Source organism: Panthera leo, chromosome C1 (genome assembly GCF_018350215.1).
Source record: "Panthera leo isolate Ple1 chromosome C1, P.leo_Ple1_pat1.1, whole genome shotgun sequence".
In the NCBI taxonomy this organism is placed as follows: Eukaryota; Metazoa; Chordata; class Mammalia; order Carnivora; family Felidae; genus Panthera; species Panthera leo.
Window position 1 is genome coordinate 25,110,817 of NC_056686.1, and position 15,643 is coordinate 25,126,459.

Here is a 15,643-nt window from a genome sequence, read left to right on the forward strand (position 1 = left end):
GCCTGGCTTCGTGTAGCCTCGGGGCAGAGTTATTCTCCCACTGGCCCAAACTCAGGTACCTTTCATGTTCCTCAGACACCCTGGGCTACTCAGGGTGTCAAGTCCTTGTCCTTTTGAGGTCAGGCTTCAGGGAAAAAAGTTACTTCCACTTTGACAATGACTACAACATAACAGAAATGCACTTGACTTCGGGGCAAACCAAAGGTCTCAATTCACCTTCAACAGTGATTAATCCAAAGGATGAGACAACCACTATGTTCCCTTTGTACACAGTTCTTTCACTACATTCCCTTTGTACACAGTTCTTTCGTAAGGAGTCCCAGGGTATCACAGAGAAGTGCAGAACCCCAGAAACCAGAAAAGATAACTTTGGAGCAACTAAACTACAAAGGCAGTTTAGCCTGTGGAAAGAAGTTAAAGGCTGAAGGTAAAATTATGGAAGATGGATTTCTTGTTAAATCCAGTTGTTAAAAAAAGACACACAAACGACTAGAGATATTTAGTGAATCCTCTAATAATTTTCAGGTTGATAAAAGTAAAGGCCATTATGTTGCCTGATATGCTTATTTATTCACCAAGTGCAGGAGCACTAATATTCTTAGATAAATGGGAGAGGGAAGAGAGGGAAGAGGAGGAAGAGGAGGAGGAGGAGGAAGAAGAGGAGGAGGAGGAAGAGGAGGAGGAGGGAGACAGAGAGAGGGGGAAAAAGCTAAGCCTCAGCTGTCTTATCTATATAATGGGATGGTGATATTAACTTGCAAACCAATCCTCCCGATCATTTCTGCTCTTGGAAAACATCACTCCATTCCTGAAACCACTGTCCAAGTCTGCAATCACCTTCCTATCCTACCAATCAGCTGACAGAACAGATTAATACTGACCACTGGAGGCCTGAAAATATAGACTTAATCGATTTTTTTAAAAAACAGTATTTGAGGGGCGCCTGGGTGGCGCAGTCGGTTAAGCGTCCGACTTCAGCCAGGTCACGATCTCGCGGTCTGTGAGTTCGAGCCCCGCGTCAGGCTCTGGGCTGATGGCTCGGAGCCTGGAGCCTGTTTCCGATTCTGTGTCTCCCTCTCTCTCTGCCCCTCCCCCGTTCATGCTCTGTCTCTCTCTGTCCCAAAAATAAATAAAAAACGTTGAAAAAAAAAAAAATTAAAAAAAAAAAAAAAAAACCTAAGAAGGTTAAAAACAGTATTTGACTGGTATTAACTTTGTTTCCATCTGAAGTGTCATTTGCTTTGACTGTTTTAAACATGGTTTAGTACAGACTGGATTAATATAGATTTGGATTGTATGGATTTAGGTCACATACGGATGGTTTCAAATACGCTCAAGATATCAGTAACTAGGGATAATTATATAGTATTTGAGACATAACAGCCATGCAGCTAGGGCCTTAACAATAACCCCCGGTGGTCATGAGCTCTCATTTTCTTGCCAATAGTCTCGATCTTCAGTGTCGAGCCCGGTCCTTCTAATCTACTGGGGAAGAGCTGGTTAGGACACTCCATCTGACAGTCATCTCTTTTTAAGAGAAGCTATAATAAATTTCTCTGCTGAGAAGAAAATCATCCAGAAAACAGATATTTGCTTTAAAGGCTGTCCTAATAGTAAATGGCAATACTCTTCAACATCTGAACTTATGTCAGAACTGGCAATCCCTGTTTAATAACAATCCTTTCTCTGGCAATGCAGAAAGAATGTGCTCTTCTTCTAGACTTATCTAAACTAAAAAAAAAAAAAAAAATTATCTGGAAATTGAAAGAAAAGCACATCCTTTTTCACAAACTATAAATAATTTGGAAGGGGAAGGAAAAAAAAAAAACCTGTTAAGTTTACCATGCTGGCTGAGATGATCTTAGGATGAATCACACAACAATGTATTAAATTATGCGTTATGGTTCTTACTACACCTTCTATCTTCAAAAACTAACATTGGTGGGTGCCCGGGTGGTTCAGTTAAGCACCCGACTTTGGCTCAGGTCATGATCTCACAGTCCGTGAGTTCAAGCCTTGCATCGGGCTCTGTGCTGTCCGCACAGAGTCTGCTTCCACCTCAGATCATCCATCTTCCTCTCACTCTCTCTCTCTCTGCCCCTCTCCTGCTCGTACTCTCTCTCTCTCTCAAATATGAATAAACATTAAAAAATTTTTTAAAAAAACCCTAACATTCATAACTGTATAACTCTTGCTTAACTATAAAACAGCCCATTGCTTGGCTGCGTCTATCATTCTCTACTTTTGTTACTGATGGGACAAAATCCAGAATCTTTAAGGTTTTTGTCTTGGATAAACAAATGGTTGATTAGTTTCCTAACCACTCCTCAAGTGTCATGAAGTTGAATTCAAGGTGGTCTGCCTCTGAGTTTCTCAAATCAGTGGTCTGATGTAGCTAGTAATTCCAAGTGAAATTCTGAAAGAAGTTAGTGCTCAAAATGAAACTGCATCTATTCGAGAGATGAATCAGTAATCTTAAATAGGCACACTTCTTAGTTTTTTAACATAAAACACAGCAGAATCTTTAAACGGTGACTCACATTATAGTCTGAACCATGCCATAGAAGCTCTTAAAACCTAAAGCTACACACGTTCATACATCCACTTTGAGGGGTAGTCCAGCCATGTTTTCCAACAAACAAGGTGCCAAGTCACTGCAGAGAGAGTCATTTCTGTTACTGGCACAAAGGCCTCAGGAGGGCAGATTGCATAAGGCAGCAGTCCCCAGCCTGCTTTTCCACGGGGGTGGAAAACACAATAGCATCCTCTCTCCAGCCACTTTGGTGACATTCCTCCTGACCACAGAAAGTCATCATCTTCATCTTCCAGTTGCCAAATGGCTCAAAACAAAGGGAATAAAAGAGAAAATATCATTCATGGAGACTCCTTATTTTCATTTCCCGACTCTCCTCTCTAGTAGATGTATCTCTTCAGAAGAGAATCTTTTTGAGGGCGGGACCAAGTCTGTCTGGAGATCAAATGACATTGAATAGCTGGGAGAAACTTTAATATGAACTTGGAATGACTCAAAGAAGAGGGGGGAAATAAAACCCTTGGTAAAAAGCCTACTAGCATGGGGCAGCACTATCAGAACTCGAACCACCATTGCACTCCCTAGTTTTGTAAATTTAAATTTTATTTTGGCTTACTGATCCAGCAAGGGACTCTGATAGGATGTGGGTGAACTTTATTTGGCAAATGGTTACCAAATGGCTAGCCTGAGGCCCACAGCCCAAAGGAGGGCAGAAACTTAGAGGATGAGTCTGAGGATAAGTTCTTGTCTTTCCACATTCACAACAGTAGAAAAAAAAAAAAAAAAAAAAGACAAAAAGACATGAACTCACATGTGGGGGTTTTTAATCCTGAGACAGTCATCATTTCTTTTTTTCTTAAACAAGAAAACCTAGGGAGGGGACAGCCTATGTGAGAGTGTGTAAGACCAGAGAAAGAACAGCTCAAGTTTATAAGACCATCTATCCATGTATTCCTCTTCTCTTAGTTTATTCTCTTTCCCTTGGAAAGATCAGAACTAAAGGATCCCAAGTATCTGAGACAGGAAATGAGTAAGGCAGGAAGAAGGATGTGGTCTGAAAAAGAGTGGATTCTGGGGCTGAGCCAGAGTGAGTAACAGGCACAGGGTCATAGATGGGGGAGGGGGTCTTGGTGGCAGGAACAGAAGTCTCAGGTTCAATCAGCTTAGACTAGAAAGTCAGTGACAGAGGACTTATGTCCAGAGAAACAGAACAACAGCTTCCTAAAAGGTTATCCTCTACTGAAAGGCAGAAAAGCAATAGCTGACGAGGCCTACAGCCAGGAGAATCATTACAGGGACAGGAGGAAGAAGAGCTGGAGTTTCCTCCTTTCTTTGAGGGAAGTGGAAATAATAGATGTTGAGTGTGCTTGACAAAGGTAAATTAGAAATTATGTCAGGACCTGGAAGAGAACTGGAAAAAGCTGGGCAGTGAGTACATGATGAAATACCAATGTTCCTGAAGCATCTATGTGCCACATCTCAGTAAAACAACAGCTTTAAAAAAGGAAAGAAAAAAAAAAAAGGAGTGACAACAGGAGAGACGGCTCAAGCAAAACACAGTTGGGTAACTGAGAAACCAACTCAAGAACAACAGAAATACAGACCAAGAAACCACCTACTTTCTCAAGATTAAGGTTGGAGGGGAAAAGGGATCTATCCTTCCCAGTGTGTGTAGACAAGCCTAGAAACAGATCTTGGGTGGGCAGGGCTCCCATGATGCAGAGTGCCTGGAAAGGGCAGGTGCCCAAAGAGCACCATTACCCATCTGCTGGACCCTCTGTGAAACAAGCCAGCCCCTGGGAATGAGCCAAACCAGAAACTTTGGTTCCTGCCTTGCAGGGACTGGAATTTAGGGACAGAAACAGTGAGAAACAGTTTATCAGCTGATTCAAAAAGGGTGGATATTTCCCAATACAGATCCAGATGTTGGGGGCTACGTGGGAAAATCACTTTTATATTCTCCACAGTGCCTAGGGCAAGGCTTTACATGAAGCAGGAGCCTAATAAAAGTGTGTTAATCTGGGTGAAACCAAAACTACTTTAGCTGTGCAGGCATCTTAAGATTCCCGACAGAACCTTCTGCCCTATAATCAACACACTTAGTTACTTTCTTCCTATTTTACAGTGGAATGATATGAGACCCTACATCCCTGTGACCTAAACCTAAGCCCTAATCCACAGACACTGCCACAGGTCTGCTGCCCTGTACTGGAATAAAAGATGGGGAGGGCAGGGAGGCAGAAATATAGGTGCAACAAGGAATTTCTTTCCTTCATTAGCCTGTCATTTTCAGACTCATCTAGGAATCCTGGCAGTTCCAACATTTGGGTTGACTCAGGAGGAGAAGAAAAATCCCAGGTGAATGATAATTGGATTACCCAGTTATGCCCCAGAGCCAAATGGCTGGAAAAGGCCAGGACAGCAGGGTCTGATACAGTTAAAGTGACATTATTTTCTAAACCAAAAATCAAGACACTTGGGCTGATAGACAATGGAATGGAAGATTCTAAATTGGGGCTGTCCTAGAAAAATCGGGGACATATGGTGGATTTAGGTCGGTTGCTTATTTCACAACAAGGGATCCTCTGGGCCCAATATGCTAATGGAGGGGATTAGAGCCCTAGGATGGGAGACATCTAAGGGGAAAGCTGTCACTGATTTGTAGAGCAGGAAAAAGAATAAAAGAGTGTGTCTGTAGACCGCACTGGAAGAAGGGGAACATTCTGGCTATGGAGTAGGCAGGAAAGGAAAGTTGATCAGAACTGAAAGTATGTCAGTGAAATCTGTTTAGGTATCGAAGGCAGGAGTGGGGAAGGGACGAAGAGGTGGGATCACTGGCACTGACTGGTGGTATCCAATGATATAGAAGTCAGGGGCCAGGAGTTCAGATGGTAGCTTCATCATTAAACTAATGGCAACCTAGCCTTGGGCAAATTATTCCCCTCTCTGCGGACTTCAATTTAAACAGAATCTCGCAAATCCCGATTTTCATGTAAAGAATCCACAATTCAGTATACCTTCATTTGGCACAGAAAGGGAGAAAACGCTCTTCTAAAAATGGAAGACAGGACAGACACAGAACAGCTTGTCCCTTTCCATCCAATTAAAAACCTCGTGAGACTGAACTAGATTAAAAACAAAACTCTCCAGCGAAGCGGCAGGCCCTCCAAGCGAAGCAGTCCCCTACCAACAGAGCGCGGCGGACGGCAGCAGCCTTGGCCCTAAACGGCCGGTCCATCCCCCGGTGGATGGCCGTCCCCGGAGGACGGGGGTGGGGGTGGGGTGCGCGGGGACCGGGGGCAGGGGCGCGGACACACGGAAGCGTTCGGCACGCCCAGGTTGACACAGCGGCTTCCGGGGGAGTGCGGGGCAGGCAGGGTCCCCGGCGACGGGGGAGGCAAAGGGCACCTCCCAGGCGCCGAGAGGGCGAGAGTCGCGGGCTGGCACGGCCTGGCAGCCGAGCAGGCCCGGGCCGGGAGTGGCACCGGAGGGCGGTGCCCGGCTTCCAGTGCGACGAGCGCGGGCCGCGGGCCCCCTCCTGGCGTGAACCCCTCCCCCGCCACGGACACTGACCTGTCCAGGGCCCGGCTGGGCCTGGCCGGGCGGGGCCTACGCAGCCCCTCGGCCGGGCGCCGCCTCGCACGGGGTCCCGGGCCCGGGCGGGCCGCCTCCTCTCCGCCGGGAGCCTCCGAGCCGGGGCCCGGGGCTGCCGCGGCGCATCCGACCGCACCGGCCCGGCCGGCGTCAACAAAGGGCGGCGGGGGCGCGAGGCCGGGGCGGGGGCGCGGGCGGCGGCCGGATTGCGCGCGCGCGGCGGGCGCTCGAGGGCTGCAGCCGCCGCGGAGACAATGCGGCGCGTCCCGGCAGGGCTCCCGCGGCCGCCTCCGCCGGGGGCGGGGCGCGGCGCGGGGCGGGGCCTGGGTCATGCGGGGCGGGGCCTCAGGGAGGCGGGGCGCCGGCGCGGAAGCCGGGCCGCGCGTTTCCTTTGTGCAGCCGCGCCGGCCCCGCCCCGCGCCCTCCGGAAGGCGCCTCGAGCCCGGCGGCGGGTTAGGGACTTGGGCTTTCGATTTAGGGAGGCGAGCGCCGCGCGGCCCGTCGGAAGTCCCCAGTGCGGTGGTGGACTGTGGAGTCCCGCCCCGCCAATTCGGAGCAATAATAATAACGACTAGCAGTAGTGTGTCAAGCCCTACGCGCACGCATTCCCACTTAGGGTTCACAATAACCCTACAAGTAGTCATTATTCTCCCCACTGGGAACTGAGGATCACAGATGTTAAGTAATGACCAAAGTGACCCAGTTACACCTCCATAAACGGGGATAATGCTTACTCTTTAGGCTTACTGTGAAGGTTAAGTGAGGACATTTACACAAATTGCCTGCAGTGCTTGGCACACAGTTGGAGCCCAATAAATGTTTCTTCTCTTCCTAAACCACACTGAGTTAAACTGAATTGTCGTGGCAAGCACATTCTTAGTCAGTAGATAACGCTAGGAGCTGCAGGGGATACCAAAGATGTACAACGGTGACTCAACACTTCCCACCACCCCGCCCCCCAGCTTTATCAGGAATAGATGACACGAACTTCTTTCTCCATGCTTGACTTCTTTCTATTCCCAACATTTTCCCATTTTCTTGCCTTTCTTGGCATTCGTATTCTCCCCTCCCACTGCCTTTTTCCTTCAGGCCTCATCCCTTTCTTTGTTCCTGCGTCTTACATTTATTTTATATGCCCTGTTTACTTCACTCCCTCTTTTCCTTATTCCTTTTTTTTTCTTCGAATTTTCAAACCTCCTTTCTTACACTTATAAACAAAGGTAACATAGGATAGAATACTCGACTTCTACTTTCCTGCCTCCCTGACTTTACTTGCTCTAGTCCCTCCTAGATTGCCCTTTCCCCACCTCTGCACGTCTAGGTCTCACTTATCCTTCAAACTCTGGGCTCAAGAACAAATGGTCAGCAAACTTTTTCCGTAAGGAACCAGATGGCAAATATTTTAGATTTTGCAGGATATACTTTTTCTGTTGCAACTCTTCAGCTCTGCTGTTGTAGCAGGACATAGCCATAGACACATGACACACATGAATAAGTGTGGCTGTGTTCCAATAAAACTTTATGGACACTGAAATTTAGATTTCATATAATTTTCACATATCATGAAGTATTCTTTTGATTCTTAAAAAAAACTTTTTAAACGTAAAAACCATTGTTCAATGGTTTACAAAAACTTGTGTTGTGATGGATTTGGCCCTTGGGATGTAGTTTGCCAACCCTTGCTCTAGAACAACGCCACTTCCTCCCAGTGATCTGCCCTGATAATCTCTACGTGGTAGTAACTTTTCCCTCTTAACTTTTAAAGCACTTACACATAATCCTTCTATGGCATTTAGCACATTTTGGTTGTTATTGTATGTTTCCTTCCTGTGCATTTCTCATCTTTCCCAGCAGAACTTAAGCTCTTTGAACGTAGGGTACAGACCTTATTTCTCTATATATTACTTCCCATCCCACAGTGCTTTGCATGGAGCAGGCATGCAAACATATACAGAATTGATAAATATTTAAGACTTGGGTGGTTGACAATAGTTTCCACTGTGCAAAGCTTACTTCTCTCAAGAGACAGTACCTCAGGAACAGGATGCTTGTGATATGTATAGATTTCAGAAAGAGATTTTTGAGAGCTTTATAGAGAAGATAGAGAAAGCTAGGCAAATGTCAGTTCATTTAGGAGTTGTGGGATAAGATGTACTTGAACAAAGAATGTAGGTTATCACCAACCTGCAGACAGAGCATGCGTCCTCAGTCGGGTCTTAGTCAATATTTCTATCAGAAAATTGGTTAAAGACAAAGAGAACATGCTATATAATTTACAGGTGGCAAAGTTAAGCAGAAGAGTTAATATAATGAATAACAAAATTCAGATATAAAACATTCCTGCCCCTTCCCTTATCCTCTCTGTGCCTCTGTTTTCTTATCTTTAAAATGGAGATGATAAAAGTTCCTGTCGCAGAGGGTTACTGTCAGGATTAAATGAGGAAATACACAAAAAGTCCGGCAGAGAAGGCTCAGTAAATATTAGCTATTAACTATTACTGTGTTCTGGCTAGGCAGGAACTATGGGCTGAGTTCACAAAATAACATTTAACAGATATAATTAACTATATTTTGGCTCAAAATATAAATTGTACAAGTTTGAGAGTGAGGAGACCTGGAATGATAGCAGCCCATGTAAAAAGAAACCTCAAAAACAAACTGAAAAATAAACCCCAAACCCAACCCTCTGGAATTCAGGTGATTCAGTGCTCGGTGAACCAAGGGTGTCATTCCCCTGCATCCGAGGAGCTAATGTGGGGCTCTGGGTGTATCATGCTAATGAAGGAAGGTGAGGGAGTTATACTTGGAGCCAGAGTCAGGGCACTGCAGTTTAATAGCAGTGGGACCTTGACCCTCTGCAGGTTTTTACTCCCTCCTCTGAATTATGGGAACAATAATATTGACCTCCCAGGGGTATCATGAGTTGAGTTCAGGAAAATCTTGGAACAGTCCTTGGCACACAATAGGTGTTCAAACAAATGTCAGTTCCCTCCTACCATACCATGCAGATATAGGAAACAGTCCTGCCCCTTGAAAGGCTTATAAAGCTAGGCCCAGGTGCCAACTTATGATGGCTGGTGGCTTTTTATGTTTGGAATTACTGTGCTTAATTTTGGGGCTCACACTTTGGGATAATTAATGAAAAGGTAGAATGTGGCTAAACAAGAATGACCAGATGGTGGGAATGGGAGGTCTTGACACCGGATGGGTAACAAAAAAAAAAAAAAAAAAAAAAAAAAAAAAAAAGCAAAAGATCTCAGCTATGCAAGCCTGGAGATTTTCCTTTTTTCAATGGGAGGGAGGGGAAAGAGACATGGTAACTGTCTCCAGACACTGCCAGAGATGGACTCTGTTACAATTCACGAGACAGTCACAGCCAGTAGTGGAAGTTCCAGGAGAACTGGTTCGGGCTCAATTTGAAGAGCAACTTTTTGATCATTAGAGCGATTCCACAGTGAAATGGGCTGCTTTTCAAATTGGTGAACCCCTTACTCTTGCAAGTGTGCCAAGAGAACGGATAACCTCCTTCCTGTCTTTTAATTTTCCTGATGTTCTTTCTCCACATTCTTTTCGCTTTTCCTTTCCTTGATCCCATCCTCTATTCCTTCTAGGACATTCATAGCCCTTTCCCCTACTCTGTCCCCAAGTGCTTTTCTTCTCATTTCTGCCTCCTGACTTCCCATGTTCTTTGTCTCTTGGCTCTCCCTACCCCGGCTCCCAGGGCACACCTAGTCTGATGACTGGAACTGCCTCCTTGACTTGCTCAGAATGTCACAGATCCGGGCCAAGACTGCTGTGCACACCAGCAGGGAGGGGAAGGAAGGCAAAGGGACCTCTGTGAAGGCAGAGATCATGTTGTGACTTTCCCATCAGGGTAGAGGGATCCTCTGACTGAAACCCAGTCGTGGAGAAGGGCCACTTATCACTGGGCACTCACAGACTCTTGGGGATCCCAGAGCTGGGCAGTTCTTTCAAAGATGCTTTCCATGAGCTGAACTCATTCTGAATCTCCTTCTAGCTCCCCCTAGGCATTTGTCGTATCTTTGATCTACGGCAGCCATTTGTCATATTTCCAATTTCAAGAACTCCCTCTCCTACCAAATGAAGCAGAGAACTGAGACAACTGGAGACCTGCCTGAACCCTCAGCTTGGCATATGGATATGCAAACATATCTGACAGCAGTGACATGTAGGTCTCAGAGTCTGGGTCTAGAACTTTCAAGTTTCCTTTCTCTATCCTTTTATATCTTCTGTGTCCCCTTTCTTTAGCTTTGGTTCATCTTCCCATTTCCCCCTCTCTGTTTCCACCTACCCAGCTCCCTTGTTGCCTCGTGGGCTTGCAATGGTTTACCCGCCCATGCCAGACGCCCAACTGAAATGTGCCAGGGAGTGGCAAGGAAAGCCAACTCTCTCCCCTCCCTCGAGGGCCCCGCCCCACTTCATACCGTGAGCTGGGGACTGCTGGACACTAGGGCTCTTGGGGGCAGGCAGGCCTGCAGGCATGGCCGTGATGATTGCCTGGGGATGTGGTGATGGGCCAGCGCGAGTCTCAGGCACACTCTTCTCCCCAGGTACCACCTCCTTCCAGTCATCCATGGTGCACTGCTGGGGCTGTTAAGGGACAAGACAGAGATCATCCCATAAATTGCCTCTACATCGTTGGATACGCCCCGTCTTCTGAGGATTTGGGGTAGCAGGTGAGGACTTTAAGATTCAGCCAGCCCCAAATTAGGGAGGGGCCCCTTTACTTTCTTGGAACACCCAGAGAGGACTTTGACAAAAACACATCCAAAAGGGGGCTGTGGGATTGCCCGAGCTGTCCTCCCCGTTTGTTCCTCGGACCCTGGCGTTGGCTTACTCACCACTGGTGAAGCGGGCTGCAGTTGTAAGATGACAGCCGAAGCATGCTGGAGCCTGCGAGGGGTGTGGGCCAGGCCTTCAGGGTATCCATTGTGAGGCCCAGCTTCTGGCGTGGGAGGGTGACACTGCTGAGCGCTGCCAGGCTTGTGCAGATTGGCCGTGGGGCACTGCAGCGGCAGGGCGGGTGTGACTGGGCCTAGTGGCATGGCATGGGCTTCGGGGCTGGACTGCGGGGCCAGGCTTGGGGGGACCGAGGCGAGCTGGGGCTGGGGCTGGGCTTGGAGCCGTGACTGCTGCTGCTGTGGCGCTGGTTGCTGTGGCTGCTGCTGGAGCACAAACTGGGGCTGCAGGTGCTTGGAGGACGGCTGCGAGAGAAGCTGGTGGGGCTGCAGCTGAGCGTAGGCTGAAGGGGGGAAAGAGCAGGTCAGGGGGCACGGCTTGACCTCATCTTCTGCTGTGTCCCCAACTGTGCCCCTCCCACGTCCATATCACAATGGCTTCCCAAACTCAAGGTCTCCTGCTTTGATCTCTTTCAGCTTTCACTTAGAGCCTTGCCTGGCCACTGGCACGGCGCAGCTGTCTCTGTTTCCTCGCCTTCTTCCTGTGCTGCAACATTGTTCCCTCTGGCTGCCCCTCAAAGCCCAAAGCAAAGCTCACCTCCTCTGTGAAGCCTTCTTGGACCATGCCTGCTGGTCAGAGGAACACTGGATTCTACAGGGTGCCGTGTGCTCTCTCTCCTCTGTGCCCTTGGCTCGCTTTCCTCCCAGCCTACGGTCTGTGTGGCCCCCCCATCGCCCAGCCCAGCTCTGTCTGTTCATTCACACCCTCTGGCTCTGCTCAGGCTGGGCCTCCTCCAGGAAGAGCCAATTCACATAGATGGGGGCTGGACTTCTGGTTCCTTCTGTTATATACAGAGGGACCTCGGGCTAGCTGCTTAACCTCTCTAGGCCTCGGCTTCCTTCTCTATAAGTCAGAAATAAAAATAGTTCCTGCCCAGAAAGTTGTGGTAAGGATGAAATGAGAAAAAAACTGTGTGAATATAATGAGAAAAACAAGTGACATACTGTTCATAGCACAGTGCCTGGCATACGGTCGTGCTCAATCATTTCTAGCTATAATTAAAATGATGATTTCAATCTTGGTCTCGGTTCTCAAAGCATCCTGGACTTATACATCTATCATAAGAACGTGTATCACAGTGCATTGTAAGTTCTTCTTAGCTCCCTTCCCTTCGAGATCATGAACTCCTTGTGGTCAGAAACTATTCTGTATCTCTTTAGCCAGAGCCTGGAATAATGCCTGACATCAGATGGGTGCTAAGGAAATAAACTTCTTGTCCTGAACTGGAATTCATTTGTTGTCATGTGCTACTAGCCTTTTCTTCTCCCATTTTAACCAGGCCCTCTCTTGGAGGTGAGGATTCTTATACTTTTTTAGTAATCTGTTCAGCGTCTAGCTCATGCCTTGTATACACTAGGGATTCAGAAATTCAGCTCGGAGATTGATTGTCCTTCCTCCTCACTCTGTCTAGCAGCATCCAGGCGAGCCTAGCATGAGGGCAGCTAGCTCAGCTGAATGTGTCTTGCCTCACGGTGGCCCTCCACAAAGGCTCTGCAGCTGGAGGGGAGCCACCAGAGAGGGGCTGTGTCTTACAAATACACAGGGTCACAGCTGGAAGCTCACAAATGGATTTTTACAACCAAAGGTTCCCATCCAACAAGGATAAAGGCAAATTTGTGATCCTAAGCTAACATTTTAAAAGGATCCTATGATCCTTACAGGTGCAAAGCAAACAGATTTCAGAGCATGTGTGTGTGTGTGTGTGGGGGGGGTGCTTCTTTCTTAAAGTTTGTCGATTTACACACACTATCTCATCACAGCCCAACACAGAGTTCCAAGGAGAATGCCATTCAGAATGGAAGGAAATGGAACAGAACGGATGGGGAGGGAAGGGAAGGGAGAGAAAGGAAAGGGAAGGGAAGGGAGGGAAACAAGAGGTGTTAAAGGAAAACAAGGCAGCCCATGGCGGCTGACTGGTGTAGGCCGAGAGAGGTAAAAGGGACAGCCCACAGGCTATGGTCTGGATGACAGTGAATACAGAAGAGGGAAACTCTGGAAGGCAATGTGGCTTTTAGAGAAACTTCCTGGGTTTGGGTGGTGGTGGAACATCCAGATGAAAATTGCCAGTAGGCATTTATTTGGTGATTATAAATTGCCCATCTCCAACTTTATCCTTGTCTCCCAATTCCACATTGAATGGCACAAAACTTAACAATCAGAATTGTTAATCAGGCAAACTAAACAATCAGGACTTTTTAAGATGATGGTCAACAAGGCACCAGAGAGGTACCAAAGAGGCCACGTGGTGCCCTGTTAGGCTCGAGGGGCCAAAAAGACCTGTAGAAGGATGGGCATTATCACTGAAAAAGCAAGCAAACCTCTCTGTCTCTCAGTACAAAGTCACAAATTCCTGCCCTGGGAACAGCCGCTCCACGGGTTGCCCCTGTGAGGTGAGAGCTGGCACAGGTGCAGGGCAGGGAGCCGAGCATCAGTAGCGTGTCCCGCTACTCCCTGGCTGTGTGGCCCACGGCGCGTCCTGCTCCTTCTCAGGGACTCAGAGTTTTATCTGAAACAGGAGGTTTGGGCAAGGTGAGCGCATGAGTCTCTCCCAGCTCTAATCTGATGAGGGTGGCTCTCGTAGGAAAGTAGTTGAAAATTCGGGATTTATAAGGTGGCGAGAAGATTCGAGAGGAAAAGGGTTCTAGATCTCTAGCGCACAGAGTACAGTTAGGGAAAATACGCGTTTGCTTGACAAGACTGGAAAAGAGACCACCGGCCTGCGGCCCTCTATCCCAGGGCCTCCCCGTCCGGCCCACTCTCTCCCCTCTACGCTGCTCCTGGAAAACTGGATGCATTGTTTTAGAACAGATGATGCTAGCGTATGCTAGGGATGGAAACAAGGCTCATGAAGGCGTAGATAAGTTCACAGATCAAAGACCGGAGGTATTTTGGGGGAGTGTACACCCGTAACCTTTTGAGGTTAATAAAAAGCAAAGACCATGATTTAGCTCTGGCATTATCCTGGGTCAAAAGTCCTTTTATGTAAAGTATTGCAATGACTTCCTAATTGGTCTTTCTGATTCCTGTTTCTTCTCTCTATAATCCATCTTATGGATTGCCAGGTAATCTTTCTTTTACAAGTTAATCTTCCTAGTGCACAGATCTGACCCCCGATTAAAAGCCATCGGGGATCCTCCTTTGTCTGTTGTCTAAAGCCCTTGGCATTCAAGATCTCATTACAACCTTTGAATTTTTATTATTTCTTTCATCAGAGCAATCTACTACTCACTGTCCCCTGTACAGAACTTGTGCTTTGTCTCATCCCGCTTCGAGTGTCACACAAATCAAACCCTCGTCATCCTTTCCCTGCCGTTACAGCCAAGGGACTCTTCCCTTTCTCTGAGCTACACCAAGATCTCTCTGCTTTGCACGGCCCTCAGAGATGCAGCATGTCCAGCGGTCAAGGATAAGCTCTAGAGTCAAAGTGCTCGGATTTGAATCTTAGCTCTGCCACTTACCAGCAGTACACTGCTGGGCAAGTTACTTGACCTCTCTGAACCTCTGTGTCATCATCTTTAAAAGGGGTAATGATGATACCTATTTCATAGTTATTTCAGTAAATGACTTATCTCCTTTCAGAGGCAGAATTTATGGGATTCATTTGTTTCATCCAAAGAACCTTGGATTTAGTGGATGCTCAATCAGTATTGGGGAATGAATGAATGAATGAATGAATGAATGACAACATGGTGGGACTCTGTTTGTTCCACAGAACTTTTCCTCTTCAGAACCAGAGCATGGATGAGAGGGATACAAACCCACAGATCATTTTAGTTTAAGCAGCACCCTGGTTTATTGAAGACCCTCTTCCTGTCCAACCCCCGCTCACTACCTACCTGCACTGACTCACAACCCACCCCAACTGCTCTACTCGCTGTCCATAAAACGTCATATCCTAACGTGCCTGCTTGGCTTTGATTTCAGTGCTTCCATTTTCTGGAATGCCCTCCTTCTGCTTCAGTGATCCAAGGCTTAAGCTTCTTTGGCTCAGGCTCAGCTCCTGTTGTCTCCCTCTTTGCCTTAACCCTCAATTATGGGTTTCCCCTCAGAATTCCTGAAAGTTTTTATTGTTTGTTTGGATTCGTTTGTGATTTAACATGTACTATCTTGTATACATATTTCCTTGATTCTTAAAAATTGATTCTTTTTTTATTTTTTTTATTTTTGGGACAGAGAGAGACAGAGCATGAACGGGGGAGGGGCAGAGAGAGAGGGAGACACAGAATCGGAAACAGGCTCCAGGCTCCGAGCCATCAGCCCAGAGCCTGACGCGGGGCTCGAACTCACAGACCGCGAGATCGTGACCTGGCTGAAGTCGGATGCTTAACCGACTGCGCCACCCAGGCGCCCCTTAAAAATTGATTCTTATTCCCCTTCTCATTTTAACATAACATCCCTTAAATTGGCATGCGTATTGCGGTTGCTGTTGGTTCAATGGCAGTGTTTTTCCTCCTTAGAGTTTAGTAAAATAATGCCACACCTCACAATCAGTGGTGTCCTAGATTAAATGAAACGGCAATACTTTTACTCTTTTGT

General features: G+C 47.2%; 1 protein-coding gene across 4 annotated transcripts in view; it reads right to left on the reverse strand.

Annotated features, from left to right (window-relative positions):
- PHC2 (polyhomeotic homolog 2) overlaps positions 1-15,643 on the reverse strand; it is a 115,982-nt gene that overhangs the window by 20,088 nt on the left and 80,251 nt on the right. For 2 of the 4 annotated variants that reach the window (XM_042949479.1, XM_042949480.1), the window contains exons 8-9: positions 10,990-11,390; positions 10,573-10,738 (exon numbers count right to left, since the gene is read on the reverse strand). In XM_042949479.1, coding sequence (XP_042805413.1) covers positions 10,573-10,738; positions 10,990-11,390 — 567 coding nt within the window. Of the gene's footprint in view, positions 1-5,550; positions 5,689-6,106; positions 6,245-10,572; positions 10,739-10,989; positions 11,391-15,643 lie in introns of those variants that run through there. The other 2 variants (XM_042949483.1, XM_042949482.1) reach the window with 2 other exon arrangements.